Source organism: Chiloscyllium plagiosum, unplaced genomic scaffold (genome assembly GCF_037043375.1).
Source record: "Chiloscyllium plagiosum isolate Xiang-an unplaced genomic scaffold, Cpla_swu_hap1 HiC_scaffold_27, whole genome shotgun sequence".
Lineage (NCBI taxonomy): Eukaryota > Metazoa > Chordata > Chondrichthyes > Orectolobiformes > Hemiscylliidae > Chiloscyllium > Chiloscyllium plagiosum.
In genome coordinates this window covers 35,471,183-35,495,880 of record NW_028270165.1, presented here as the reverse complement: position 1 = coordinate 35,495,880, position 24,698 = coordinate 35,471,183, and the positions used below count along the sequence as shown (strand labels likewise).

Here is a 24,698-nt window from a genome sequence, read left to right as displayed (position 1 = left end):
GGCCCGCTCTACTGGCAGAAAGTTGAACAGTTTTATTTCTAAACTTTTCTCTCACACCGGAGTAACCAGTGACAAGCATTGCCCTCCTCAACATAGGGTACAGAGAACAACAGAAGACCACTCAGATCTCCACGAGGGTATCATCTCAACTGTGCACATTGGGCCAGTATATCAATGTGAAATATTTATGTCGAAGTTTTTTCGGAAAGAGATGAGAAGGCGGGGTGCAGAACAGAGCGCCGTTATATGGGAAAGCTGGTAAAGACGACATTGACTGAATAGGAGAAGTAGTTTCCCTTCTGGGTGATGTTCCCATCACGCACCCACAGACATATCGCCGTCGTGCAAATATAAACTCTGTCTAAATTCCCACATTCTATTTTTTCGAACTGTGATTTCGCCAAAAGCACAAAATTTCAACACTCGCAACGTTCAAGCTTTAACAAAGTGCTCATAGATATATTTAGCGAACACCTGGAAGAAATTTGAGGACTCTTGAACTTTAAGTCGAAGGAAAGGAAGTTTGCCTCGAGGGCTGTGTAATGTGGAGATTTGTTCCCCATGTGAACTGGTGGTGGTTGACCATCCCAGTGCTTCCCGATGCAGGTTGCCCTGACCCACAGGGAGATTTCTTTGATAAACTGCCCGAGGGCGTCCAGCCGTGCCGTGACGTTACAGGGCGAGCCGCCGACGATGGCCTGCAGCTGCACAATAATGATGCTGGCCCCGCAACATGAATACAAATTAGTTCATGAGTCACGTGGAACTGAATCATTCTATGGAAAGTTCTTTCAACTTCACGGATTTATATATGAGAGGAAGTAAATGGGCAGGGCTTACACCTCGGGTCCACTCTTCCTTCTGTCGCAACATCCCACACCCACCTCCCATTGTCCCAAGGCACTTTCCCCTGCAACCGACAAATGCGTAACACCTGCCCATTTACCTGCTCCCTCCTGAATATCCAAGTGCTCGAACATATCTTCCAGGTAAAGCAGCACTTTACCTGCACATTTGCCACAAACTAGTCTACTGCATTCGTTGCTCACAGTGTGGTTTCCCCAACGTAGCATGAAGCATAAACTGGGTGACTACTTCGCAGAACATCTTGGTTCTGCCTGCAGAAGATCCTATGGCTCTCCAGTCTTCAACATCGAGTTCAATATTGTTTGGACCCGAACTCCCCCATGCCCTTGATCCTTACCACACCCACACGAGGCCTTGTTATCACATAGTCTGCTGTTACACACGACTTATTGTTAGCCAGGAACAGTCTCCATTAACAGTTAGTCACCCTCCTACACAGATCGTTATTCACGCCTTTGTCCCTCCAATGTTCTCCCACTGAACTGGCAGCAAAGGTAGCAATGTGGACCGGTATCCCTGAGCCAGCTGTTTGTCCCATCTCCAGGAACAGGGCTCCCTCCATTGGTGGATAATTAAACCATTTTGCTGTTGCGCTGACGTGAGGAGATTGTGTAAATATAAACTTTTTCTAAATTCCCACCTTCCGTTGGTCGAACTGTGAGTTCACTCTGAATCACAACACGTGTCACAGCGCATTTGGAGGCCCACCTTAGCTCTGCTGGTTCTACACAGCAAGTAAATGAGAGTCTCTATTCGTATCATTCCCTTGCCTTCTCCCTGTAAATCTCCACATTGTTACTTTGAACATGACCACCGAATTCCCTTTTGTGTTTTTGAATCTGCCTCTTTGTCACGGTCAGACAGGGATTTACGGATCCGAACCACTCCCTGTGCGAAAATGTTCTTCCTAGTGTCACTTTTACTTTTTTTCCAAACGCGTTGAAATCTCTGCCGATTTTTTTGGGAAATTGAAAGGATTCTCATTCCTGCACATGAGGCTGAATTGATTTAATTTCTAACGTAAAGGACTGCGGATGCTGAGAATCCGAGACAGAAAGAGGAACTGCTGGAGAAACTCAGCGGGTTTGGCAGTACCGGTTGGAGAAAACAGAGTTCTGCAATTTCTGTTTTTGTTTTTAACTGAAAGTTCATTTCATTTTTCGGGATGAAACACCCAGACTCTCCATGTGCAGATATTCAATGCTTTCGAAACCTGTGAAGTGATTGGATTCAAACAAGCCCAGCAATAATTCACTCTTTCTCAGCTCCACAGGCAGAGTGACCTGGGAAATGAAGCTGTCAGTGTGGTTCTTTATTCGTGGGCCGAGTGGTTAATGCGATGGACTTGAGATCTATTGCGGTTTCCCCACGCAGGTATGAACCTTGCCGACTCGAGTTGAGAAATGTCGTCAAAAAGAAAGGGAGACTGTTTCCCGGTTTCTTCTTTAAAATTCTAATCAGTGGAGGGGGAAAGATATTTCACTCACATTGGGACTGGTAGGAATCTGCAACCCACTGCCTGTCAGGGTGGAACAAGCAGATACCCGCAGAGCTTCGTTTGAGGCAATGAGTCAAGTGTTTGGAAATGAGACGAGAACAGTGAGAGGCTTGAAATCGTGATCAAAATGAAGCAGGCACCTGAGGACAAGGGTGTTTTATTTCCCAATGAAAGATACTGCTTCACAAAGTTGGGACGATGGAAGGAAGCAGTGATGGTGATTATCTTTGGCTGTTCACCTTGTGAATGTTCCCATTGCTGCGCATGTCCGTGTTAACGTCAGAACTCTGCAGCATTGGGGCGCAATGGATGACGCATCTGACTCCAGCTACCTGTTTGAAATGCAGCTCACACCTTCTTCACACACCCCAATTAATCTTTCTCATTGTCCTGAAGCCGCTCTACGGTTTCAATTCCTGATCTGCAGGAACGAGACTCTTTTCACTGTCTCTCGTTAGTAAATGTCCCTGAGAACATCATAAGACCATAAGACCATAAGACATAGGAGTGGAAGTAAGGCCATTCGGCCCATCGAGTCCACTCCGCCATTCAATCATGGCTGATGCGCATTTCAGCTCCACTTACCAGAGTTCTCCCCGTAGCTCTTAATTCCTCTAGACAACAAGAATCTATCAATCTCGGCCTTGAAGACATTTAGCGTCCCGGCTTCCACTGCACTCCGTGGCAATGAATTCCACAGGCCCACCACTCTCTGGCTGAAGAAATGTCTCCGCATTTCTGTTCTGAAATGACCCCCTCTAATTCTAAGGCTGTGTCCACGGGTCCTAGTCTCCTCGTCTAACGGAAACAATTTCCTAGCATCCACCTTTTCCAAGCCATGTATTATTTTGTACGTCTCGATGAAGTCACCCCTTAATCTTCTAAACTCCAACGAATACAATCCCAGTATCCTCAGCCGTTCCTCATATGTTAGACCTGTCATTCCAGGGATCATCCGTGTGAATCTCCGCTGGACACGTTCCAGTGCCAGTATGTCCTTCCTGAGGTGTGGGGACCAAAACTGGACACAGTACTCCAAATGGGGCCTAACCAGAGCTTTATAAAGTCTTAGTAGTACATCTCTGCTTTTATTTTCCAACCCTCTTGAGATAAGAGACAACATTGCATTCGCTTTCTTAATCACGGACTCAACCTGCATGTTTACCTTGAGAGAATCCTCGACTAGCACTCCCAGATCCCTTTGTGCTTTGGCTTTATTAATTTTCTCACCATTTAGAAAGTAGTCTATGCTTTTATTCTTTTTGCCAAAGTGCAAGACCTCGCACTTGCTCACGTTAAATTCCATCAGCCATTTCCTGGACCACTCTCCCAACCTGTCTAGATCCTTCTGTAGCCTTCCCACTTCCTCAGTACTACCTGCCTGTCCACCTAACTTCGTATCATCGGCAAACTTCGCTAGAATGCCCCCGGTTCCCTCATCCAAATCATTAATATATAATGCGAACAGCTGTGGCCCCAGCACCGAACCCTGCGGGACACCGCTCGTCACCGGCTGCCATTCTGAAAAAGAACCTTTTATCGCAACTCTCTGTCTTCTGTTAGACAGCCAATCCTCAATCCATCCCGGCAGCTCACCTCGAACACCATGGGCCCTCACCTTGCTCAGCAGCCTCCCGTGTGGCACCTTATCAAAGGCCTTTTGAAAGTCTAGATAGACCACATCCACTGGGTTTCCCTGGTCTAACCTACTTGTTACCTCTTCAAAAAATTCCAACAGGTTTGTCAGGCATGACCTCCCTTTACTAAATCCATGTTGACTTATCAGACTCTGCTCTTCCAAGAATTTAGAAACCTCATCCTTAATGATGGATTCTAGAATTTTACCAACAACCGAGGTTAAACTGATTGGCCTATAATTTTCCATCTTTTGCCTTGATCCTTTCTTGAACAAGGGGGTTACAACAGCCATCTTCCAATCATCCGGGACCTTTCCTGACTCCAGTGACTCTTGAAAGATCTCAACCAATGCCTCTGCTATTTCCTCAGCCACCTCTCTCAGAACTCTAGGGTGTATCCCATCGGGGCCAGGTGATTTATCAATTTTAAGACTTTTTAACTTTTCTAGCACTATCTCTTTCATAATGGCAAACTACTCAACTCAGCCCCGTGACACCCTTTAATCTTTGGGATATTACTCATGTCTTCCACTGTGAAAACTGACGCAAAGTACTTGTTAAGTTCTCCTGCTATTTCCTTATCTCCCATCACTAGGCTTTCTGCATCAGTTTGAAGTGGCCCAATGTCTACTTTTGCCTGTCGTTTGTTTCTTATGTACTGAAAGAAACTTTTACTATTATTTTTAATATTACTGGCTAGCCTACCTTCATATTTGATCCGCTCATTTCTTATTACACTCTTTGTTATACTCTGTTTGCTTTTGTATCCTTCCCAATCTTCTGATTTCCCACTGTTCTTAGCCACTTTATAGGATCTCTCTTTTTCTTTAATACATTTCCTGACTTCCTTTGTCAGCCAAGGTTGTCTAATCCCTCCCCGGATAATCTTTCTTTTCTTGGGAATGAACCTCTGTACAGTGTCCTCAATTATACCTACAAACTCCTACCATTTTTGCTCTACTGTCTTCCCGGTTAGCCTCTGCTTCCAGTCTATTTTAGTCAGTTCCTCTCTCATGCCCTCATAATTACCTTTATTCAACTGTAACACCATTACATCAGATTTTGCCTTCTCCCTTTCAAACTCCAGACTGAACTCTACCATATTATGGTCGCTACTTCCTAAGGGTTCCCGTACTTTAAGATTTTTTATAGAGTCTGGTTCATTGCAAAGCACTAGGTCCAGAATAGCCTGCTCTCTTCTGGGCTCCATGACAAGCTGTTCCAAAAAGCCATCCTGTAAGCATTCCATGAATTCCCTTTCTTTAGATCCACTAGCAACATTATTTACCCAGTCCACCTGCATATTGAAGTCTCCCATGATCACTGTGACCTTGCCTTTCTGACACGCCTTCTCTATTTCCCGGCACATGTTGCGACCCTGGTCCTGACCACTGTTGGGAGGTCTATACACAACTCCAATTATGTTTTTTTTTGCCTTTGTGGTTCCTCAATTCCACACAAACAGACTCCACATCATCCGACGCTCTGTCATTCAATACCATAGATTTAATTTTGTTCACGTCACAGCGCTGTCAGAGGAGGGGAAGCTGAAATAGGCTGACAAGCCCAATACTCACCTTTCCTGTTGGAAACATTCCATGAGAAATATTAGGCCTCCACTTGTGACCGAATATTTACGTTGCTGCCTTAGACACCCTTTGGGGTTCTCCCGCCCAGTGTGGTAACCTGCTGACTATGCTTTCTTCGCTGGCGATTTTAAATGACTTCCTATTGGTTGCATTATCGCTCAAACTTCACAAAACCCGTCTCAATAAAGCCACGTTTTCTCACGTCTGGGAATTTATTGCCATGCAGGAAACTCGTGTTCTGAACAAAAACCGTAGCACACTCAAAACGTCGGCTCTGTTTACCTTTCCACAGATGCTGCTCGACCCGTTGGCTTTCTGTAGTATTCCCTGTGTTTGTTCAACACAAATGCGGCTTTCCATTAAAGAACTTCAATCCCTTTCCTCTAGTAACTGACCCTCGTCAGTGGCAATAGGTTCTTCTGATCATTAACCTGCCCATTCCCACCACTTCTTCTCCCATCATTGCCAACAGCCCCTGGACATCTCCAGTTAACCTTCTTTGCTCCAAAGAGAACATTCCCAAAAGTGGAAATACCTCATGCCTGGACATGATGCAAGTGTTACAATCGGGAAGAGATTTTGGCAAAATATTGTCAGTTAGCAGGTGGAAAAATGTTCATGAAGTAAAACAGAAATCCCAGTCTCCAGCTTTGTGACTCTTTAGAAACTCTTTGGGAAATGGAATTAGAGGAGAATGAAGGAATGAACTGTCCGACTGAGCAGAGACAGTCCAGACACCGTCCCCTTGTTTAAGAGGCCGGGAGATTGACTCTATTATTCTCGGGACATGAACTGAACTGAGACATTGAAAAAATTCTCGTTCCTGCACATCAGGAATTCAAACCCCTTCTCGGCTCCGGGTCACTGTGAAAAGTCGGGAACAGGCAAAACACTGAAAGGCTCAAAGGGCGATGGCCCCGATGTGGGAAAGCTCGTTCCTAGTGACATGGATGTGCCTGCAGATGGTGGGATCAGACTGTCCCCATGTCTTCACAATGAATGGCCCAGGCTTTAGTATATAAAAGTAAAACTGTAGAGGACAGTGTTCATGCTAGGCACGACAGACAGAATTATGCATTGACGAACCGCCTCCTCTAACAGACTGTGCAAGCTGTGCGTTTACGTATCTCTCTATCGCAATTGGCCAGCCTGTTCGGTTGTTAATCGGAAGGTTGGTGGTTGGAGACCACCCAGGCACGGAGTGTTTGTTGTTCTCGCTCCTACCGCTTTCTTGGCTGCGAAGATGAGCGTTTTTAATGGTGTCAGGAAAATGTTTCCCAAACGGAAATCTTCTCCACTGAGGAAGCACAAAGGGGTTTCTGAATTGATTTAATTTCGAACGTAAAGGACTACGAATGCTGAGAATCCGAAACAGAAAGAGAAACGGCTGGAGAAACTCAGCAGGTTTGGCTGTACCTGGATAAGGAAAAAAAAGATTTCTGAAATGTTGTCTCTGATTCTCTTTCTACAGATGCTGCCTGACCTGCTGAGTTGCTCCTGCAATTTCAGTTTTTGTTTTTAACTGAACGTCCATTTCATCTTTCGGGATGAAACACCCAGACTCGCCATTTGCAGATATTTAACCCTTTCGAAACCTGTGAAGTGATTGGATTCAAACAAGTTCTGCAATGATTCACTCTTTCTCAGCTCCACAGACAGAGAGACCTGGGAAATGAAGCTGTCAGTGTGGTTCTGTATTGGTGGGCCGAGTGGTTAATGCGACAGACTTGAAATCCATTGCGGGTTCCCCACGCAGGTGTGAACCCTGCCGACTACAGTTGAGAACTGTCGTCAGAAAGAAAGGGAGATTGCTCCACGGTTTTTTTTTAGATGCACATCAGTGGAGGGGTTGAAATATTTCAATCACGTTGAGACTGGTCGGGAATCTGCAACCCACTGCCTGTCAGGGTGGAACAAGCAGATACCCACAGAGCTGCTTTTGAGGCAATGAGTCAAGTGTTTGGAAATGAGACTAGAACAGTGAGGGGCGTGAAGTCGTGATCAAAATGAAGCAGGTACCTAAGAACAAAGGCGTTTTATTTCCCAATGAAAGATACTGCTTCACAAAGTTGAGACAATGGAAGGGAATCAGTGATGGTGATTATCTTTGGTTGTTCACCTTGTGAATATTCCCATTGCTGCGCATGTCCGTGTTCACGTCAGAGCTCTGCAGCATGGTGGCGTTAGATACGCACAGTGCCAGGGGCGCAATGGATGACGCATCTGACTCCACCTACCTGTTTGAAATGCAACTCACAGCTTCTTCACACACCCCAATTAATCTTTCTCATTGTCCTGAAGCCGGCATACGGTTTGAATTCCTGATCTGCAGGAACGAGAATCTTTTCACTGTCTCGCGTCAGTAAGTGTCCCTGAGAACATCAGAGTCAAGCCACAGCGCTGTCAGAGGAGGGGAAGCTGAAAGAGCCCCACACGCTGCTCACGGGCACATTTCAATTTCCCCAACTCACCGCCCCAACCACTGCGGCTCCTGGGAGTGGAGAGGGAACAAACACCAAAACCCAGTCTCAGTTTTGTAAATCTTCAGGAAATATGAAAGCTGTTCATCCCTTTGATACTTCCATCCTGGCCTGACAGCGTTGATTTTAAATGGCTGTCCAGTTAGTGCCGATTCGTTTTGGCTGAAAAAATCTTCCTTATCTCATCCCAGCATTTCTTGCCACAGAGAACTGTGCGGCAGAGTTCATGTATATATTTCCTTGTATGGCATTTTGTTAATAACATTCGTTTGCGGGTTGTTTGTATAGGGTATTTAAGGTTCACTAGCCGTTGTTTAATGCTGAGAGGGTTGAGTTGTCTGGAAATCATTTCACAGATGTCTTTAATGTAAAGTAATGTGGCTAGGGTTTCTGCAGACGTTGTGTCTGCTAGTGTCAGTTTATTGATGTGAAATCGACACACTGGGTTTATTGGGTAGGCAAAAGTGCGGACTGCAGATGCTGGAAACCAGAGTTTAGGTCAGAATGGTGCTGGAAAAGCACAGCAGGTCAGACAGCTTCCGAGGAGCAGGAAAATCGACATTTCGGGCAAAAGCCCTTAATTAGGAATAGAGGCAGGACGCTTCCATGGTTGGCGAGATAAATTGGGGGGTGCTGGGCCGAAGGTAGCAAAGAGTACCATAGGTGAATGGGGGTGGGGATGGAGGTGACAGATCAGAGAGGAGGTGGAGCGAACAGTTGAGAAGGGAGATTGGCAGGTAGGACAGGTCATGAGGACAGCGCTGAGCTGGAAGGTTGGAACTGAGGTAAGGTGGGGGGAGGGGAAATGAGGGAACTGGTGAAGTCCACATTGATGTCCTGGGGTTGAATTTATCCGAGGCGAAAGATGGGGCGTTCTTCCTTCAGGCATCGGGTGGGGAGTGAGCGGCGATGGAGGAAGCCCAGAACCTGCATGTCCTCGGCAGAGTGGGAGGAGGAGTTGAGAGGGTGATGGGGTTGATTGCTGCGGGTGTCCTGGAGATGTTCCCTCAAGCGCTGTGACTTGACTCTGCGAGGAGTCTCCAGTCTCCCCAATGTAGAGGAGACCGCATCGGGAGCAATGGATACAAGCAATGATGTTGGTGGAAGCCTTCTCACGATCGTGGCCTGGGTTCGATTTCCGGGCAGGGAAGCAATTTACAATAGGGCTGTGAGGCGGCGATGCTGTCTCCCTGGTAGTCTAGTGGTTAGGATTTGGCGCTTTCACCGCTGCGGCCCGGGTTCGATTCCCGGTCAGGGAAGTGTTTTTCAGTGGATCCTTTGCCTACCCATTCTCCTGAAATGCGCTGTACAGTTACTTATTGGTCTTCGTCGTTACTGGCTACTGTAGTGTGTCGTGCCACGTTGAAATCGTGTCCTGATTCAGGCTTGTTTGTATGTGTCGGGATCATTGCTTCTGTAGCTAAGTACTTGGTTCGTGTGTGTCGTTTTCCTGTAGACGCTGTTTTGAATTTACCATTGACTGTTCGCTCTACTGTGACATCTAGAATTGGCACTTTGTTGTTGTTCTCCTCTTTTGTGAATTTTATGCCAGTAAGGATATTGTTGATATGTTGTAGTTTTCCTCTAATTTGCTTCATTTTTTGATGACAAAAGTGTCATCACTGTGGCAGACACAAAGTTTGGGTTGGATCGTTGGAAGGGCTGTTGGCTTGAGACTCTGAATTATTGCTTCTGCTGGGAATCCTGATACTGGTGGTTTCATGGGTGTTTCGTTGATTTGTTTGTAGGGCTTGTTACTGAATATGAAGTGGGTGGTTAAGGCACAGTTCCACGAGCTGGATAGTGCTAACTTTGCTGATGAAGTTGGTGCTGTGTTTGTGTCTTTGGTTCTTCGAGTAGTGTCTCCAGTTTTCTTTGACCACGTTGATGTTAATGGATGTGAACAGGGCTGTTATGTCAAAGGACATCATTATTCCATCATCTTCTAACTTAGTGTCTTTGGTGTTCAGGAATTCTTGGATGGAGTAAATGGAGTGACGTGAATCTTCGACTTGGTGTTTTAGTCTTCAGTGGAGGCCTTTGACTAGTCTGTATATTAGTGTTCCAAGTAGTGAGACTATGGCCTGAGGGGGGTGGGGGGGGGGGGGGGTGGGGCGGGGGGTGGGCTCCTGGTTTGAAGAGGAGGAGAACAACAACAAAGTGCCATTCCGAGATATCACAGGAGAGCGAACAGTCAATGGGGAACTTCAAACTAGCGTCTAGAGAAAAACAACACACGCAAACCAAGTGCTTAACCAAAGAAGCAATCATCCCAACACCCACAAATGACGCTGCATCAGGACATTATTTCAATGAACCACTACACACTGCATATAGAGGATTATAAAATCATGAGGGATACGGATGAGGTGAACAGAAGGTGTCCTTTCCCTCAGCTGGGCGTTTCAGGATCAGGGAGCAAATATTTTGAGGTGAGTAGAGAAAGATTTTACAAAGACAGGACAAGGATCGTTTTTTAAGATAGTGGTCTGAGTGCAGAATGAATGTCCAGAAGAAGTCATAGAGTCATAGAGATGTACAGCACAGAAACAGACTGTTTGGTCCAACCTGTCCATGCCGACCAACTATCCCAATCCAATCTAGTCCCACCTGACAGCACACGTCCCCATATCCCTCCAAACCCTTCCTATTCGTATACCTAACCAAATGCCTTTTAAATGTTGCAATCGTACTAGACTTCACCACTTCTTCTGGCAGTTCATTCAATAAACGTACCATCCTCTGCGTGAAAGCGTTGCCCCTTCGATCTCTTTTGTATCTTTCCCCTCCAACGATAAACCCATGCCTTCTCGTGCTGGACTCCCCCACCCCAGGGAAAAGACTTTGTCTATTTATCCTATCCATACCCCTCATGATTTTATACACGTACAGTTACAACGTTTAAAAGACATTTAGATAAGTACATGAATATGAAAGTTTCAAAGGTTTATGGGCCAAACACTGGTAGGTGGGACGAGTTTAGTTTGAGAACATACTCAGCATGGACGAGTTGGATGAAGGGTCTGTTCAGTGCTGTCTGACTCTGTGACTGACCTGTACTGGTCTTAAAACCATTTTCTTACCTCCACCCCATAACCATCCACTTCTTTGTTGTTCAAAACTCAGATGAATTTAGCCTTGAATATGTTCAAATACCCCACTTCTGAACTGAATTCCTCTTCGTAAAATACCACTTGCCTCGCTCATTGCCTGCTGCATCTGCCCGACAACTGGCATTGACTGGTGTGGAGGGACTCTGAGACCCCTTTGTACATCCATACATCATTCCTGATGAAGGGCTTGTGCCCGAAACGTTCACTGTCCTGCTTCTCAGATGCTGCCTGACCTGTTGTGCTTTTCCAGTGCCACATTTTTCGACTTTCACCGCGAGTCCTCACTTTCTCCACATTCCAATATATCACCATTTAAACAATGCACTGCTTTTTTATTAAACAGCCAAGGCTATAACTTCACATTGCGGACCTTCACTTGCCATGTGTTTGCCAATTGAGACACAGACCTGGACCAACTTTGGGAAGAGGCAAAACACTGAGTTCTGAACAAAAACCGTAACACACTCAAAACGTCGGCTCTGTTTACCTTTCCACAGATGCTGCTCGACCCGTTGGCTTTCTGCAGTATTCGCTGTGTTTGAACTGATAGAAGACAATGGTAATTCTGGGCGGGGCAGGTTGAATTATGAATTGAATAGATGCTTCCTCAACGAGACTGTGCGAGCGATGCCCGGGCCTGTCTCTGTGGGGCAATTGGTCAGCGCGTTCGGCTGTTAACCGGGAGGTTGGTGGTTCGAGACCACCCAGGGACGCGGCGTTTGTTGTTCTCGCTCCTACCGCTTTCTTGTCTGCAAAGATGCGCGTTTTTAATGTTGTCAGGAAAATATTTCCCAAACGGAAATCTTTTCCACTGAGGAAGCACAAAGGGGTTTCTGAATTGATTGAATTTCTAACGTAAAGGAGTGCGGATGCTGAGAGTCCGAGACAGAAGGCGAAAGTGCTAGAGCAACTCAGTAGGTTTGGCTGTACCTGGATGAGGGGAAAAAAAAGTCCTGAAATGTTGTCTCTGATTCTCTTTCTACAGATGCTGCCTGACCTGCTGAGTTGCTCCTGCAATTTCTGGTTTTGTTTTTAACTGAACGTCCATTTCATCTTTCGGGATGAAACACCCAGACTCGCCATTTGCAGATATTTAACCCTTTCGAAACCTGTGAAGTGATTGGATTCAAACAAACTCTGCAATGATTTACTCTTTCTCAGCTCCATAGGCAGAGAGACCTGGGAAGTGAAGCTGTCAGTGTGGTTCTGTATTGGTGGGCCGAGTGGTGAATGCGATGGACATGAAATCCATTGCGGTTTCCCCACGCTGGTGTGAACCCTGCTGACTCCAGTTGAGAACTGTCGTCAAAAAGAAAGGGAGATTGCTCCACTTTTTTTTAAAGATGCAAATCAGTGGTGGGGAGGGGGGGGGGGGGGGTTGAAATATTTCAATCACATTGGGACTGATCGGAAATCTGCAACCCACTGCCTGTCAGGGTGGAACAAGCAGATACCCGCAGAGCTGTTTTTGAGGGTATGAGCCAAGTGTTTGGAAGTGAGACGAGAACAGTGAGGGGCGTGAAGTCGTGGTCGAAATGAAGCAGGCACCTGAGGACAAAGGTGTTTTATTTGTCAGTGAAAGATACTGTTTCACAAAGTTGAGTCGATGGAAGGAAATCAGTGACGGTGATTATCTTTGGCTGTTTACCTCTACCTCAAAAATTCGGCAGAATTTTAAAGTCACAATGAAAAGAAGTAAAAGTGACATTAGGAAGAACGTTTTCGTACAGGGAGTGGTTAGGGTTAGTAAGTCCCTGTCTGACACTGACAAAGAGGAAGATTCAATGGAGACAAAAGGGAATTAGGTGGTCACGTTCAGATGTGCAGATTTACGCTGAGAAGGCGAGAGAATGAAACGAATAGAGACACACGTTTACTTAAGTGTAGAACCAGCAGAGCGAAGGTGGGCCGCATGGCCTCCGTCTGCGCTGTGACACATGTTGTGATTCAGTGTGAAATCACAGTTCGACCAACAGAATGTGGGAATTTAGAAATAAGTTTATATTTACACAGCCTCCATACGTCTGCGAAACAGCATATTACACGGCAGCAGTGGAGGTCTTTGACATCAGGCTCGAACGTGCCTGCCGCGTGCCAGACGGAAACCTGAAGTGTTCTGTGGAAGAGACGCTGCGTGTGGCAGCAGAGTGGCGCAGCGGGAGCGTGCTGGGCCCATAACCCAGAGGTCGATGGATCGAAACCATCATCTGCTATTGTTCAATGTCACCTCGAACTACTTTCCTTAAGATCGGTGCTCTCTTCTGCAAGCTGCCTTTGCATCGATTTACCAAAATGTCGGATATCGATGCAATCGCCAAATCCACTCAACTCGTGTGGCAAGATTTTAGAGGTCTCAGTGGTAGTCTGTACTTCGTCTGTTTCCTCTGAACCGAATCGCAAACCCAGTTCTCTGCGATGCCAATCAGCTGGTAAAGTTGAAACACATGCCTTGTGGTTTCGTCCATTCCTTGCAGTCATTCGCCACCCTGGTCCAGACGAGAATGACAAGCATGTCAGAAACCGCATCACGACTCAGACATAGTCCCCGAATATTAGGACGGATACCACCGATTGTGAATAACCTCAGAGAGAGAGACAAGTGACAGACAGTCGCCGTGGACTCGATGGGCTGAACGGCTTCTGTCTGCGCGAGAATGATCCTACGTGTTTATGCCGTCCCACTGCCTGTCTCTGGGACAGAGAGGCTGAGGGTTCATTTTTAACCGTCCCTTCCATGTTGGACTGCCTGCAGTCCCTCAGCTCAAAGCCGTGGGGATGACTCTCAGTGAGTGAAGGTTTCACTCGGATTCTCTTCATCTGGGACACTTGGGGCTCAGATGTTAACTGCTGCGCGGTTGCAGCAAAGAAAGCGATGCCCACTTTGCAATAGACTTTCCCTAAGATTGCTGCGTGAAGACGATTTCTGAACACCAAGAAGGCTGCACAACAATGTGAATTTACCTGAGCGAAGAGTCCTCGGTGTCCATTTCTTTCGGTCCTGCCAAAACAGCATCTTTCTATCTCTCCGATAACAGACCCTTGGAGAAAGTTCACAATCAAAGTTGTTCATGTTCCCCGCATTAATGTAACTGACACCTCTCACCCCAAGGGTTTCAGAGAGAGAGAGAGAGAGAGAGCAGAAGAGCGAATGGACTCTACCCGCACCCCACCCTACACCCCGTCCCACCCCGCAGAACAACGTGCAAGTAGAAATGAAATGGTTGAATTATCCACCAGTGGAGGTAGTCCAGTTCCTGGGGATGAGACAAATATCAGCGCCCCGGGGACAGAATGACAAGCAGATGTTCTGGAAACGCTTTGCTGCTTGCAATTGTTGGAGCAATGTGGAATGTACTTCACACTGAGCAAGTTTCAGCTGGCTCAGAGTCTCCGATGTACATTGCTGTGTTTGCCGCCAGCTCAGAGAGAGAACAATAGGAAGGACGTAGGAGTGAATAACGATCCGCGTGAGAGGGCGAATAACTGTTAATGGAGACTGTTAGCGGCTAACAATACGTAGTGTGTCATAGCAGACGAGGTGATAACAAGGAGTCGTTTGTGTGGTAGGGGTCAAGGACATGGGGGAGTTCAGGCCCTAAAGTTATGGAACTCGATATTGAAGACCGGAGGGCTGTAAGGTCTCCAAGTGGAAAATGAGGTGTTGTTCTTTCATCTGGAGCGAGAACACTGCTGCAAGCCTGAGACAGAGATGTTGGCCAGGGAACAGGGTGATGTGTTAAAGTGGCAGGCAACCGCAAGGTCAGGGCCTTTTTTTCCGCGGGCAGAACCGGGATGTTCTGCGAAGCAGTCACCCAGTTTATGCTTCATTCTACATTGGGGAAATGAGACTGTGAGCAGCGAATGCAGTGGACTAGGTTGTGGCAAAAGTGCTGCTTCACCTGGCAGGTATGTTAGAGCCCTTGGATATTCAGGAGGGAGCAGGTAAATGGGCAGGTGTTACACATTCGGCGGTTGCAGGGGAAAGTGCCTTGGTACTATGGGAGGTGGGTGTGGGGTGTTGCGAGTGAAGGAAGAGTGGAACCGAGGTGGAACCCCTGGCACAACGGGTGCGTGTTGGGACCATAACCCAGCTGAGAAAGCATTCTCTCCTATTCACTCAATGTCGTCTTTAGCAGTTTTCCGGTATAACAGCGCTCTGTTCTGCACCTCGCCTTCTCATCTGCTGCCGAAAAAAGCTTGGACATAAATATTTCCCAGTGATATACTGGCCCAATGTGCACAGTCGCGTTGATACACTCGTGGAGGTCTGCGTGGACTTCTCCTGTTCTCTGTATCCTATGTTGACGAGGGCAATGCTTGTCACTGGCCACTCGGGTGTCAGAGAAAAGTTTCGAAACAAAATGGTTGAATTATCTGCCAGTGCAGAGAGCCCGGTTCCCGGGGACGGGACAAACAGCAGCAGGGAGACTGAATGAGAAGCAGCTGTTCGGGAAACTCTTTGCCGTTTGCAATTCTCAGAGCAATCTCAAATGTATTTCATACTGAGCAAGTCTCAGGTCGCGCAAGCGGTGTGGGGGGTTAGTAGCATTCCGGCCCTCTGGCTCGTTGGTCTAGGCGTATGATTCTCGCTTTGGGTCCTTTACTGTACCGAGTTGCGAGAGGTCCCGGGTTCAAATCCCAGACGAGCCCGCGTTTTTTAACTTGACTTGTGCAAAACTGCCTGATTAATTTTCTCAAAAAACGCCTTCGTGAAACGAGGTTGGGCTGTTTGGAGTGCGAATGAGGCAGAAAACAGGGAAGTGAAATGGTTGGAGATAGTGTTCAACAGGTTGACGTGAGTGGTGCTGTGTTTGAGGAATGTCAACAATCAAGGGAGATTGGAAAATTGGAACAGCTCTCCTCGGAGAACCGAACTTTTCCAAGTCATGAGGGACCTAGAAAAAGGAAATAATGTTGTGAAAATGCTCCCACACCTGAAAGGATCCTCAACGATTCGGCAGAATTTTAAAGTCACGAGGAAAAGAAGTAAAAGTGACATTAGGAAGAACGTTTACGTACAGGGAGTGGTTAGGGTTAGTAAGTCCCTGTCTGACACTGACAAAGAGGAAGATTCAATGGACACAAAAGGGAATTCGGTGGTCACGTTCAGATGTGCAGATTTACGCTGAGAAGGCGAGAGAATGAAACGAATAGAGACACACGTTTACTTAAGTGAAGAACCAGCAGAGCGAAGGTGGGCCGCATGGCCACCGTCTGCGCTGTGACACATGTTGTGATTCAGTGTGAAATCACAGTTCGACCAACAGAATGTGGGAATTTAGAAATAAGTTTATATTTACACAGCCTCCATACGTCCGCGAAACAGCATATTACACGACAGCAGTGGAGGTCTTTGACATCAGGCTCGAACGTGCCTGCCGCGTGCCAGACGGAAACCTGAAGTGTTCTGTGGAAGGGGCGCCGCGTGTGGCAGCAGAGTGGCGCAGCGGGAGCGTGCTGGGCCCATAACCCAGAGGTCGATGGATCGAAACCATCCTCTGCTATTATTCAATGTCTCCTCGAGCTGCTTTCCTTAAGATCGGTGCTCTCTTCTGCAAGCTGACTTTGCATCGATTTCACAGAATGTCGGATATCGATACACTCGCCAAATCAGGTGGTATGGTTTTAGAGGTCTCAGTGGTATTCTGGTCTTCGCCGGTTTCCTCTTGAACCGAATCGCAAACCCAGTTCTCTGCGATGCCAATCAGCTGGTAAAGTTGAAACACATGCCTTGTGGTTTCGTCCATTCCTTGCAGTAATTCGCCACCCTGGTTCAGACGAGATTGACAAGCATGTCAGAAACCGCATCACGACTCAGACATCGTCCCCTCCTAATAGGACGGATTCCACCGATTGTGAATAACCTCAGAGAGAGAGAGAGAGAGAGACAAGTGACAGACAATCGCCGTGGACGCGATGGGCTGAACGGCTTCTGTCTGCGCGAGAATGATCCTCCGTGTTTATGCCGTCCCACTGCCTGTCTCTGGGACAGAGAGGCTGAGGGGGCAAAACTGGTTCATTTTTAACCGTCCCTTCCGTGTTGGACTGCCTGCAGTCCCTCAGCTCAGGGCCGTGGGGATGACTCTCAGTGAGTGAAGGTTTCACTCGGATTCTCTTCATCTGGGACACTTGGGGCTCAGATGTTAACTGCTGCGCGGTCGCAGCAAAGAAAGCGATGCCCACTTTGCAATAGACTTTCCGTAAGTTTGCTGCGTGAAGACGATTTCTGAACACCAAGAAGACTGCACAACCATGTGAATTTACCTGAGCGAAGAGTCCTCGGTGTCCATTTCTTTCTGTCCTGCCAGCACAGCATCTTTCTATCTCTCCGATAACAGACCCTTGGAGAAAGTTCACAATCAAAGTTGTTCATGTTCCCCGCATTAATGTAACTGACACCTCTCACCCCAAGGGTTTCAGAGAGAGAGAGAGAGAGAGCAGAAGAGCGAATGGACTCTACCCGCACCCCACCCTAACCCCGTCCCACCCCGCAGAACAACGTGCAAGTAGAAATGAAATGGTTTAATTATCCACGAGTGGAGGTAGTCCACTTCCTGGGGATGAGACAAATATCAGCGCCCCGGGGACAGAGTGACAAGCAGATGTTCTGGAAACGCTTTGCTGCTTGCAATTCTTGGAGCAATGTGGAATGTACTTCACACTGAGCAAGTTTCAGCTGGCTCAGTGTCTCCGATGTACATTGCTGTGTTTGCCGCCAGCTCACAGAGAGAACAATAGGAAGGACGTAGGAGTGAATAACGATCCGCGTGAGAGGGCGAATAACTGTTAATGGAGACTGTTAGCGGCTAACAATACGTAGTGTGTCATAGCAGACGAGGTGGTAACAAGGAGTCGTTTGTGTGGTAGGGGTCAAGGACATGGGGGAGTTCAGGCCCTAAAGTTATGGAACTCGATATTGAAGACCGGAGGGCTGTAAGGTCTCCAAGTGGAAAATGAGGTGTTGTTCTTTCATCTGGAGCGAGAACACTGCTGCAAGCCTGAGACAGAGATGTTGGCCAGGGCACAGGGTGATGTGTTAAAGTGGCAGGCAACCGCAAGGTCAGGGCCTTTTTTTCCGCGGGCAGAACCGGGATGTTCTGCGAAGCAGTCACCCAGTTTATGCTTCATTCTACATTGGGGAAATGAGACTGTGAGCAGCGAATGCAGTGGACTAGGTTGTGGCAAAAGTGCTGCTTCACCTGGCAGGTATGTTAGAGCCCTTGGATATTCAGGAGGGAGCAGGTAAATGGGCAAGTTTTACACATTCGGCGGTTGCAGGGGAAAGTGCCTTGGCACTATGGGTGTGGGGTGTTGCGAGTGAAGGAAGAGTGGAACCGAGGTGGAACCCCTGGCACAACGGGTGCGTGTTGGGACCATAACCCAGCTGAGAAAGCATTCTCTCCTATTCACTCAATGTCGTCTTTAGCAGCTTTCCGGTATAACAGCGCTCTGTTCTGCACCTCGCCTTCTCATCTGCTGCCGAAAAAAGCTTGGACATAAATATTTCCCAGTGATATACTGGCCCAATGTGCACAGTCGCGTTGATACACTCGTGGAGGTCTGCGTGGACTTCTCCTGTTCTCTGTATCCTATGTTGAGGAGGGCAATGCTTGTCACTGGCCACTCGGGTGTCAGAGAAAAGTTTCGAAACAAAATGGTTGAATTATCTGCCAGTGGAGAGAGCCCGGTTCCCGGGGACGGGACAAACAGCAGCAGGGAGACTGAATGAGAAGCAGCTGTTCGGGAAGCTCTTTGCCGTTTGCAAATCTCAGAGCAATCTCAAATGTATTTCATACTGAGCAAGTCTCAGGTCGCGCAAGCGGTGTGGGGGGTTAGTAGTATTCCGGCCCTCTGGCTCGTTGGTCTAGGCGTATGATTCTCGCTTTGGGTCCTTTACTACACCGAGTTGCGAGAGGTCCCAGGTTCAAATCCCGGACGAGCCCGCGTTTTTTAACTTGACTTGTGCAAAACTGCCTGATTAATTTTCTCAAAAAACGCCTTCGTGAAACGAGGTTGGGCTGTTTGGAGTACGAATGAGGCAGAAAACAGGGAAGTGAAATGGTTGGAGATAGTGTTCAACAGGTTGACGTGAGTGGTGCTGTGTTTGAGGAATGTCAACAATCAAGGGAGATTGGAAAATTGGAACAGCTCTCCTCGGAGAACCGAACTTTTCCAAGTCATGAGGGACCTAGAAACAGGAAATAATGTTGTGAAAATGCTCCCACACCTGAAAGGATCCTCAACGATTCGGCAGAATTTTAAAGTCACGAGGAAAAGAAGTAAAAGTGACATTAGGAAGAACGTTTACGTACAGGGAGTGGTTAGGGTTAGTAAGTCCCTGTCTGACACTGACAAAGAGGAAGATTCAATGGACACAAAAGGGAATTCGGTGGTCACGTTCAGATGTGCAGATTTACGCTGAGAAGGCGAGAGAATGAAACGAATAGAGACACACGTTTACTTAAGTGTAGAACCAGCAGAGCGAAGGTGGGCCGCATGGCCACCGTCTGCGCTGTGACACATGTTGTGATTCAGTGTGAAATCACAGTTCGACCAACAGAATGTGGGAATTTAGAAATAAGTTTATATTTACACAGCCTCCATACGTCTGCGAAACAGCATATTACACGGCAGCAGTGGAGGTCTTTGACATCAGGCTCGAACGTGCCTGCCGCGTGCCAGACGAAAACCTGAAGTGTTCTGTGGAAGGAGCACCGCGTGTGGCAGCTGAGTGGCGCAGCGGGAGTGTGCTGGGCCCATAACCCAGAGGTCAATCGATCGACACCATCCTCTGCTATTATTCAATGTCTCCTCGAGCTGCTTTCCTTAAGATTGGTGCTCTCTTCTGCAAGCTGCCTTTGCATCGATTTACCAAAATGTCGGATATCGATGCACTCGCCAAATCAGGTGGTATGATTTTAGAGGTCTCAGTGGTATTCTGGTCTTCGCCGGTTTCCTCTTGAACCGAATCGCAAACCCAGTTCTCTGCGATGCCAATCAGCTGGTAAAGTTGAAACACATGCCTTGTGGTTTCGTCCATTCCTTGCATTAATTCGCCACCCTGGTTCAGACGAGATTGACAAGCATGTCAGAAACCGCATCACGACTCAGACATCGTCCCCTCCTAATAGGACGGATTCCACCGATTGTGAATAACCTCAGAGAGAGAGAGAGAGAGAGACAAGTGACAGACAATCGCCGTGGACGCGATGGGCTGAACGGCTTCTGTCTGCGCGAGAATGATCCTCCGTGTTTATGCCGTCCCACTGCCTGTCTCTGGGACAGAGAGGCTGAGGGGGCAAAACTGGTTCATTTTTAACCGTCCCTTCCGTGTTGGACTGCCTGCAGTCCCTCAGCTCAGGGCCGTGGGGATGACTCTCAGTGAGTGAAGGTTTCACTCGGATTCTCTTCATCTGGGACACTTGGGGCTCAGATGTTAACTGCTGCGCGGTCGCAGCAAAGAAAGCGATGCCCACTTTGCAATAGACTTTCCGTAAGATTGCTGCGTGAAGACGATTTCTGAACACCAAGAAGGCTGCACAACAATGTGAATTTACCTGAGCGAAGAGTCCTCGGTGTCCATTTCTTTCTGTCCTGCCAGCACAGCATCTTTCTATCTCTCCGATAACAGACCCTTGGAGAAAGTTCACAATCAAAGTTGTTCATGTTCCCCGCATTAATGTAACTGACACCTCTCACCCCAAGGGTTTCAGAGAGAGAGAGAGAGAGAGCAGAAGAGCGAATGGACTCTACCCGCACCCCACCCTAACCCCGTCCCACCCCGCAGAACAACGTGCAAGTAGAAATGAAATGGTTTAATTATCCACCAGTGGAGGTAGTCCAGTTCCTGGGGATGAGACAAATATCAGCGCCCCGGGGACAGAATGACAAGCATATGTTCTGGAAACGCTTTGCTGCTTGCAATTCTTGGAGCAATGTGGAATGTACTTCACACTGAGCAAGTTTCAGCTGGCTCAGAGTCTCCGATGTACATTGCTGTGTTTGCCGCCAGCTCAGAGAGAGAACAATAGGAAGGACGTAGGAGTGAATAACGATCCGCGTGAGAGGGCGAATAACTGTTAATGGAGACTGTTAGCGGCTAACAATACGTAGTGTGTCATAGCAGACGAGGTGATAACAAGGAGTCGTTTGTGTGGTAGGGGTCAAGGACATGGGGGAGTTCAGGCCCTAAAGTTATGGAACTCGATATTGAAGACCGGAGGGCTGTAAGGTCTCCAAGTGGAAAATGAGGTGTTGTTCTTTCATCTGGAGCGAGAACACTGCTGCAAGCCTGAGACAGAGATGTTGGCCAGGGCACAGGGTGATGTGTTAAAGTGGCAGGCAACCGCAAGGTCAGGGCCTTTTTTTCCGCGGGCAGAACCGGGATGTTCTGCGAAGCAGTCACCCAGTTTATGCTTCATTCTACATTGGGGAAATGAGACTGTGAGCAGCGAATGCAGTGGACTAGGTTGTGGCAAAAGTGCTGCTTCACCTGGCAGGTATGTTAGAGCCCTTGGATATTCAGGAGGGAGCAGGTAAATGGGCAAGTTTTACACATTCGGCGGTTGCAGGGGAAAGTGCCTTGGCACTATGGGTGTGGGGTGTTGCGAGTGAAGGAAGAGTGGAACCGAGGTGGAACCCCTGGCACAACGGGTGCGTGTTGGGACCATAACCCAGCTGAGAAAGCATTCTCTCCTATTCACTCAATGTCGTCTTTAGCAGCTTTCCGGTATAACAGCGCTCTGTTCTGCACCTCGCCTTCTCATCTGCTGCCGAAAAAAAGCTTGGACATAAATATTTCCCAGTGATATACTGGCCCAATGTGCACAGTCGCGTTGATACACTCGTGGAGGTCTGCGCGGACTTCTCCTGTTCTCTGTATCCTATGTTGAGGAGGGCAATGCTTGTCACTGGCCACTCGGGTGTCAGAGAAAAGTTTCGAAACAAAATGGTTGAATTATCTGCCAGTGGAGAGAGCCCGGTTCCCGGGGACGGGACAAACAGCAGCAGGGAGACTGAATGAGAAGCAGCTGTTCGGGAAACTCTTTGCCGTTTGCAATTCTCAGAGCAATCTCAAATGTATTTCATACTGAGCAAGTCTCAGGTCGCGCAAGTGGTGTGGGGGGTTAGTAGCACTCCGGCCCTCTGGCTCGTTGGTCTAGGTGTATGATTCTCGCTTTGGGTCCTTTATTGCACTGAGTTGCGAGAGGTCCCGGGTTCAAATCCCGGACGAGCCCGCGTTTTTTAACTTGACTTGTGCAAAACTGCCTGATTAATTTTCTCAAAAAACGCCTTCGTGAAACGAGGTTGGGCTGTTTGGAGTACGAATGAGGCAGAAAACAGGGAAGTGAAATGGTTGGAGATAGTGTTCAACAGGTTGACGTGAGTGGTGCTGTGTTTGAGGAATGTCAACAATCAAGGGAGATTGGAAAATTGGAACAGCTCTCCTCGGAGAACCGAACTTTTCCAAGTCATGAGGGACCTAGAAACAGGAAATAATGTTGTGAAAATGCTCCCACACCTGAAAGGATCCTCAACGATTCGGCAGAATTTTAAAGTCACGAGGAAAAGAAGTAAAAGTGACATTAGGAAGAACGTTTACGTACAGGGAGTGGTTAGGGTTAGTAAGTCCCTGTCTGACACTGACAAAGAGGAAGATTCAATGGACACAAAAGGGAATTCGGTGGTCACGTTCAGATGTGCAGATTTACGCTGAGAAGGCGAGAGAATGAAACGAATAGAGACACACGTTTACTTAAGTGTAGAACCAGCAGAGCGAAGGTGGGCCGCATGGCCACCGTCTGCGCTGTGACACATGTTGTGATTCAGTGTGAAATCACAGTTCGACCAACAGAATGTGGGAATTTAGAAATAAGTTTATATTTACACAGCCTCCATACGTCTGCGAAACAGCATATTACACGGCAGCAGTGGAGGTCTTTGACATCAGGCTCGAACGTGCCTGCCGCGTGCCAGACGAAAACCTGAAGTGTTCTGTGGAAGGAGCACCGCGAGTGGCAGCTGAGTGGCGCAGCGGGAGTGTGCTGGGCCCATAACCCAGAGGTCGATAGATCGACACCATCCTCTGCTATTATTCAATGTCTCCTCGAGCTGCTTTCCTTAAGATTGGTGCTCTCTTCTGCAAGCTGCCTTTGCATCGATTTACCAAAATGTCGGATATCGATGCACTCGCCAAATCAGGTGGTATGGTTTTAGAGGTCTCAGTGGTATTCTGGTCTTCGCCGGTTTCCTCTTGAACCGAATCGCAAACCCAGTTCTCTGCGATGCCAATCAGCTGGTAAAGTTGAAACACATGCCTTGTGGTTTCGTCCATTCCTTGCAGTAATTCGCCACCCTGGTTCAGACGAGATTGACAAGCATGTCAGAAACCGCATCACGACTCAGACATCGTCCCCTCCTAATAGGACGGATTCCACCGATTGTGAATAACCTCAGAGAGAGAGAGACAAGTGACAGACAATCGCCGTGGACGCGATGGGCTGAACGGCTTCTGTCTGCGCGAGAATGATCCTCCGTGTTTATGCCGTCCCACTGCCTGTCTCTGGGACAGAGAGGCTGAGGGGGCAAAACTGGTTCATTTTTAACCGTCCCTTCCGTGTTGGACTGCCTGCAGTCCCTCAGCTCAGGGCCGTGGGGATGACTCTCAGTGAGTGAAGGTTTCACTCGGATTCTCTTCATCTGGGACACTTGGGGCTCAGATGTTAACTGCTGCGCGGTCGCAGCAAAGAAAGCGATGCCCACTTTGCAATAGACTTTCCGTAAGATTGCTGCGTGAAGACGATTTCTGAACACCAAGAAGACTGCACAACCATGTGAATTTACCTGAGCGAAGAGTCCTCGGTGTCCATTTCTTTCTGTCCTGTCAGCACAGCATCTTTCTATCTCTCCGATAACAGACCCTTGGAGAAAGTTCACAATCAAAGTTGTTCATGTTCCCCGCATTAATGTAACTGACACCTCTCACCCCAAGGGTTTCAGAGAGAGAGAGAGAGAGAGCAGAAGAGCGAATGGACTCTACCCGCACCCCACCCTAACCCCGTCCCACCCCGCAGAACAACGTGCAAGTAGAAATGAAATGGTTTAATTATCCACTAGTGGAGGTAGTCCAGTTCCTGGGGATGAGACAAATATCAGCGCCCCGGGGACAGAGTGACAAGCAGATGTTCTGGAAACGCTTTGCTGCTTGCAATTGTTGGAGCAATGTGGAATGTACTTCACACTGAGCAAGTTTCAGCTGGCTCAGAGTCTCCGATGTACATTGCTGTGTTTGCCGCCAGCTCAGAGAGAGAACAATAGGAAGGACGTAGGAGTGAATAACGATCCGCGTGAGAGGGCGAATAACTGTTAATGGAGACTGTTAGCGGCTAACAATACGTAGTGTGTCATAGCAGACGAGGTGATAACAAGGAGTCGTTTGTGTGGTAGGGGTCAAGGACATGGGGGAGTTCAGGCCCTAAAGTTATGGAACTCGATATTGAAGACCGGAGGGCTGT

At 47.8% G+C, this 24,698-nt stretch overlaps 1 protein-coding gene and 1 non-coding gene across 2 annotated transcripts in view; both read left to right on the top strand.

Annotated features, from left to right (window-relative positions):
• The first annotated feature begins 1,071 nt into the window (after positions 1–1,071).
• The window catches only part of LOC148143584 (uncharacterized), a 74,588-nt gene continuing 50,961 nt past the window's right edge, over positions 1,072–24,698 (top strand). The window contains exon 1 of the mRNA XM_087975242.1: positions 1,072–1,167. Within this exon, the coding sequence (XP_087831368.1) occupies positions 1,072–1,167 (96 nt within the window). The remainder of the gene's footprint in view (positions 1,168–24,698) is intronic.
• trnae-uuc (transfer RNA glutamic acid (anticodon UUC)) lies at positions 9,259–9,330 on the top strand. Its single transcript has one exon. It is a non-coding gene; the product is annotated as a tRNA-Glu (tRNA).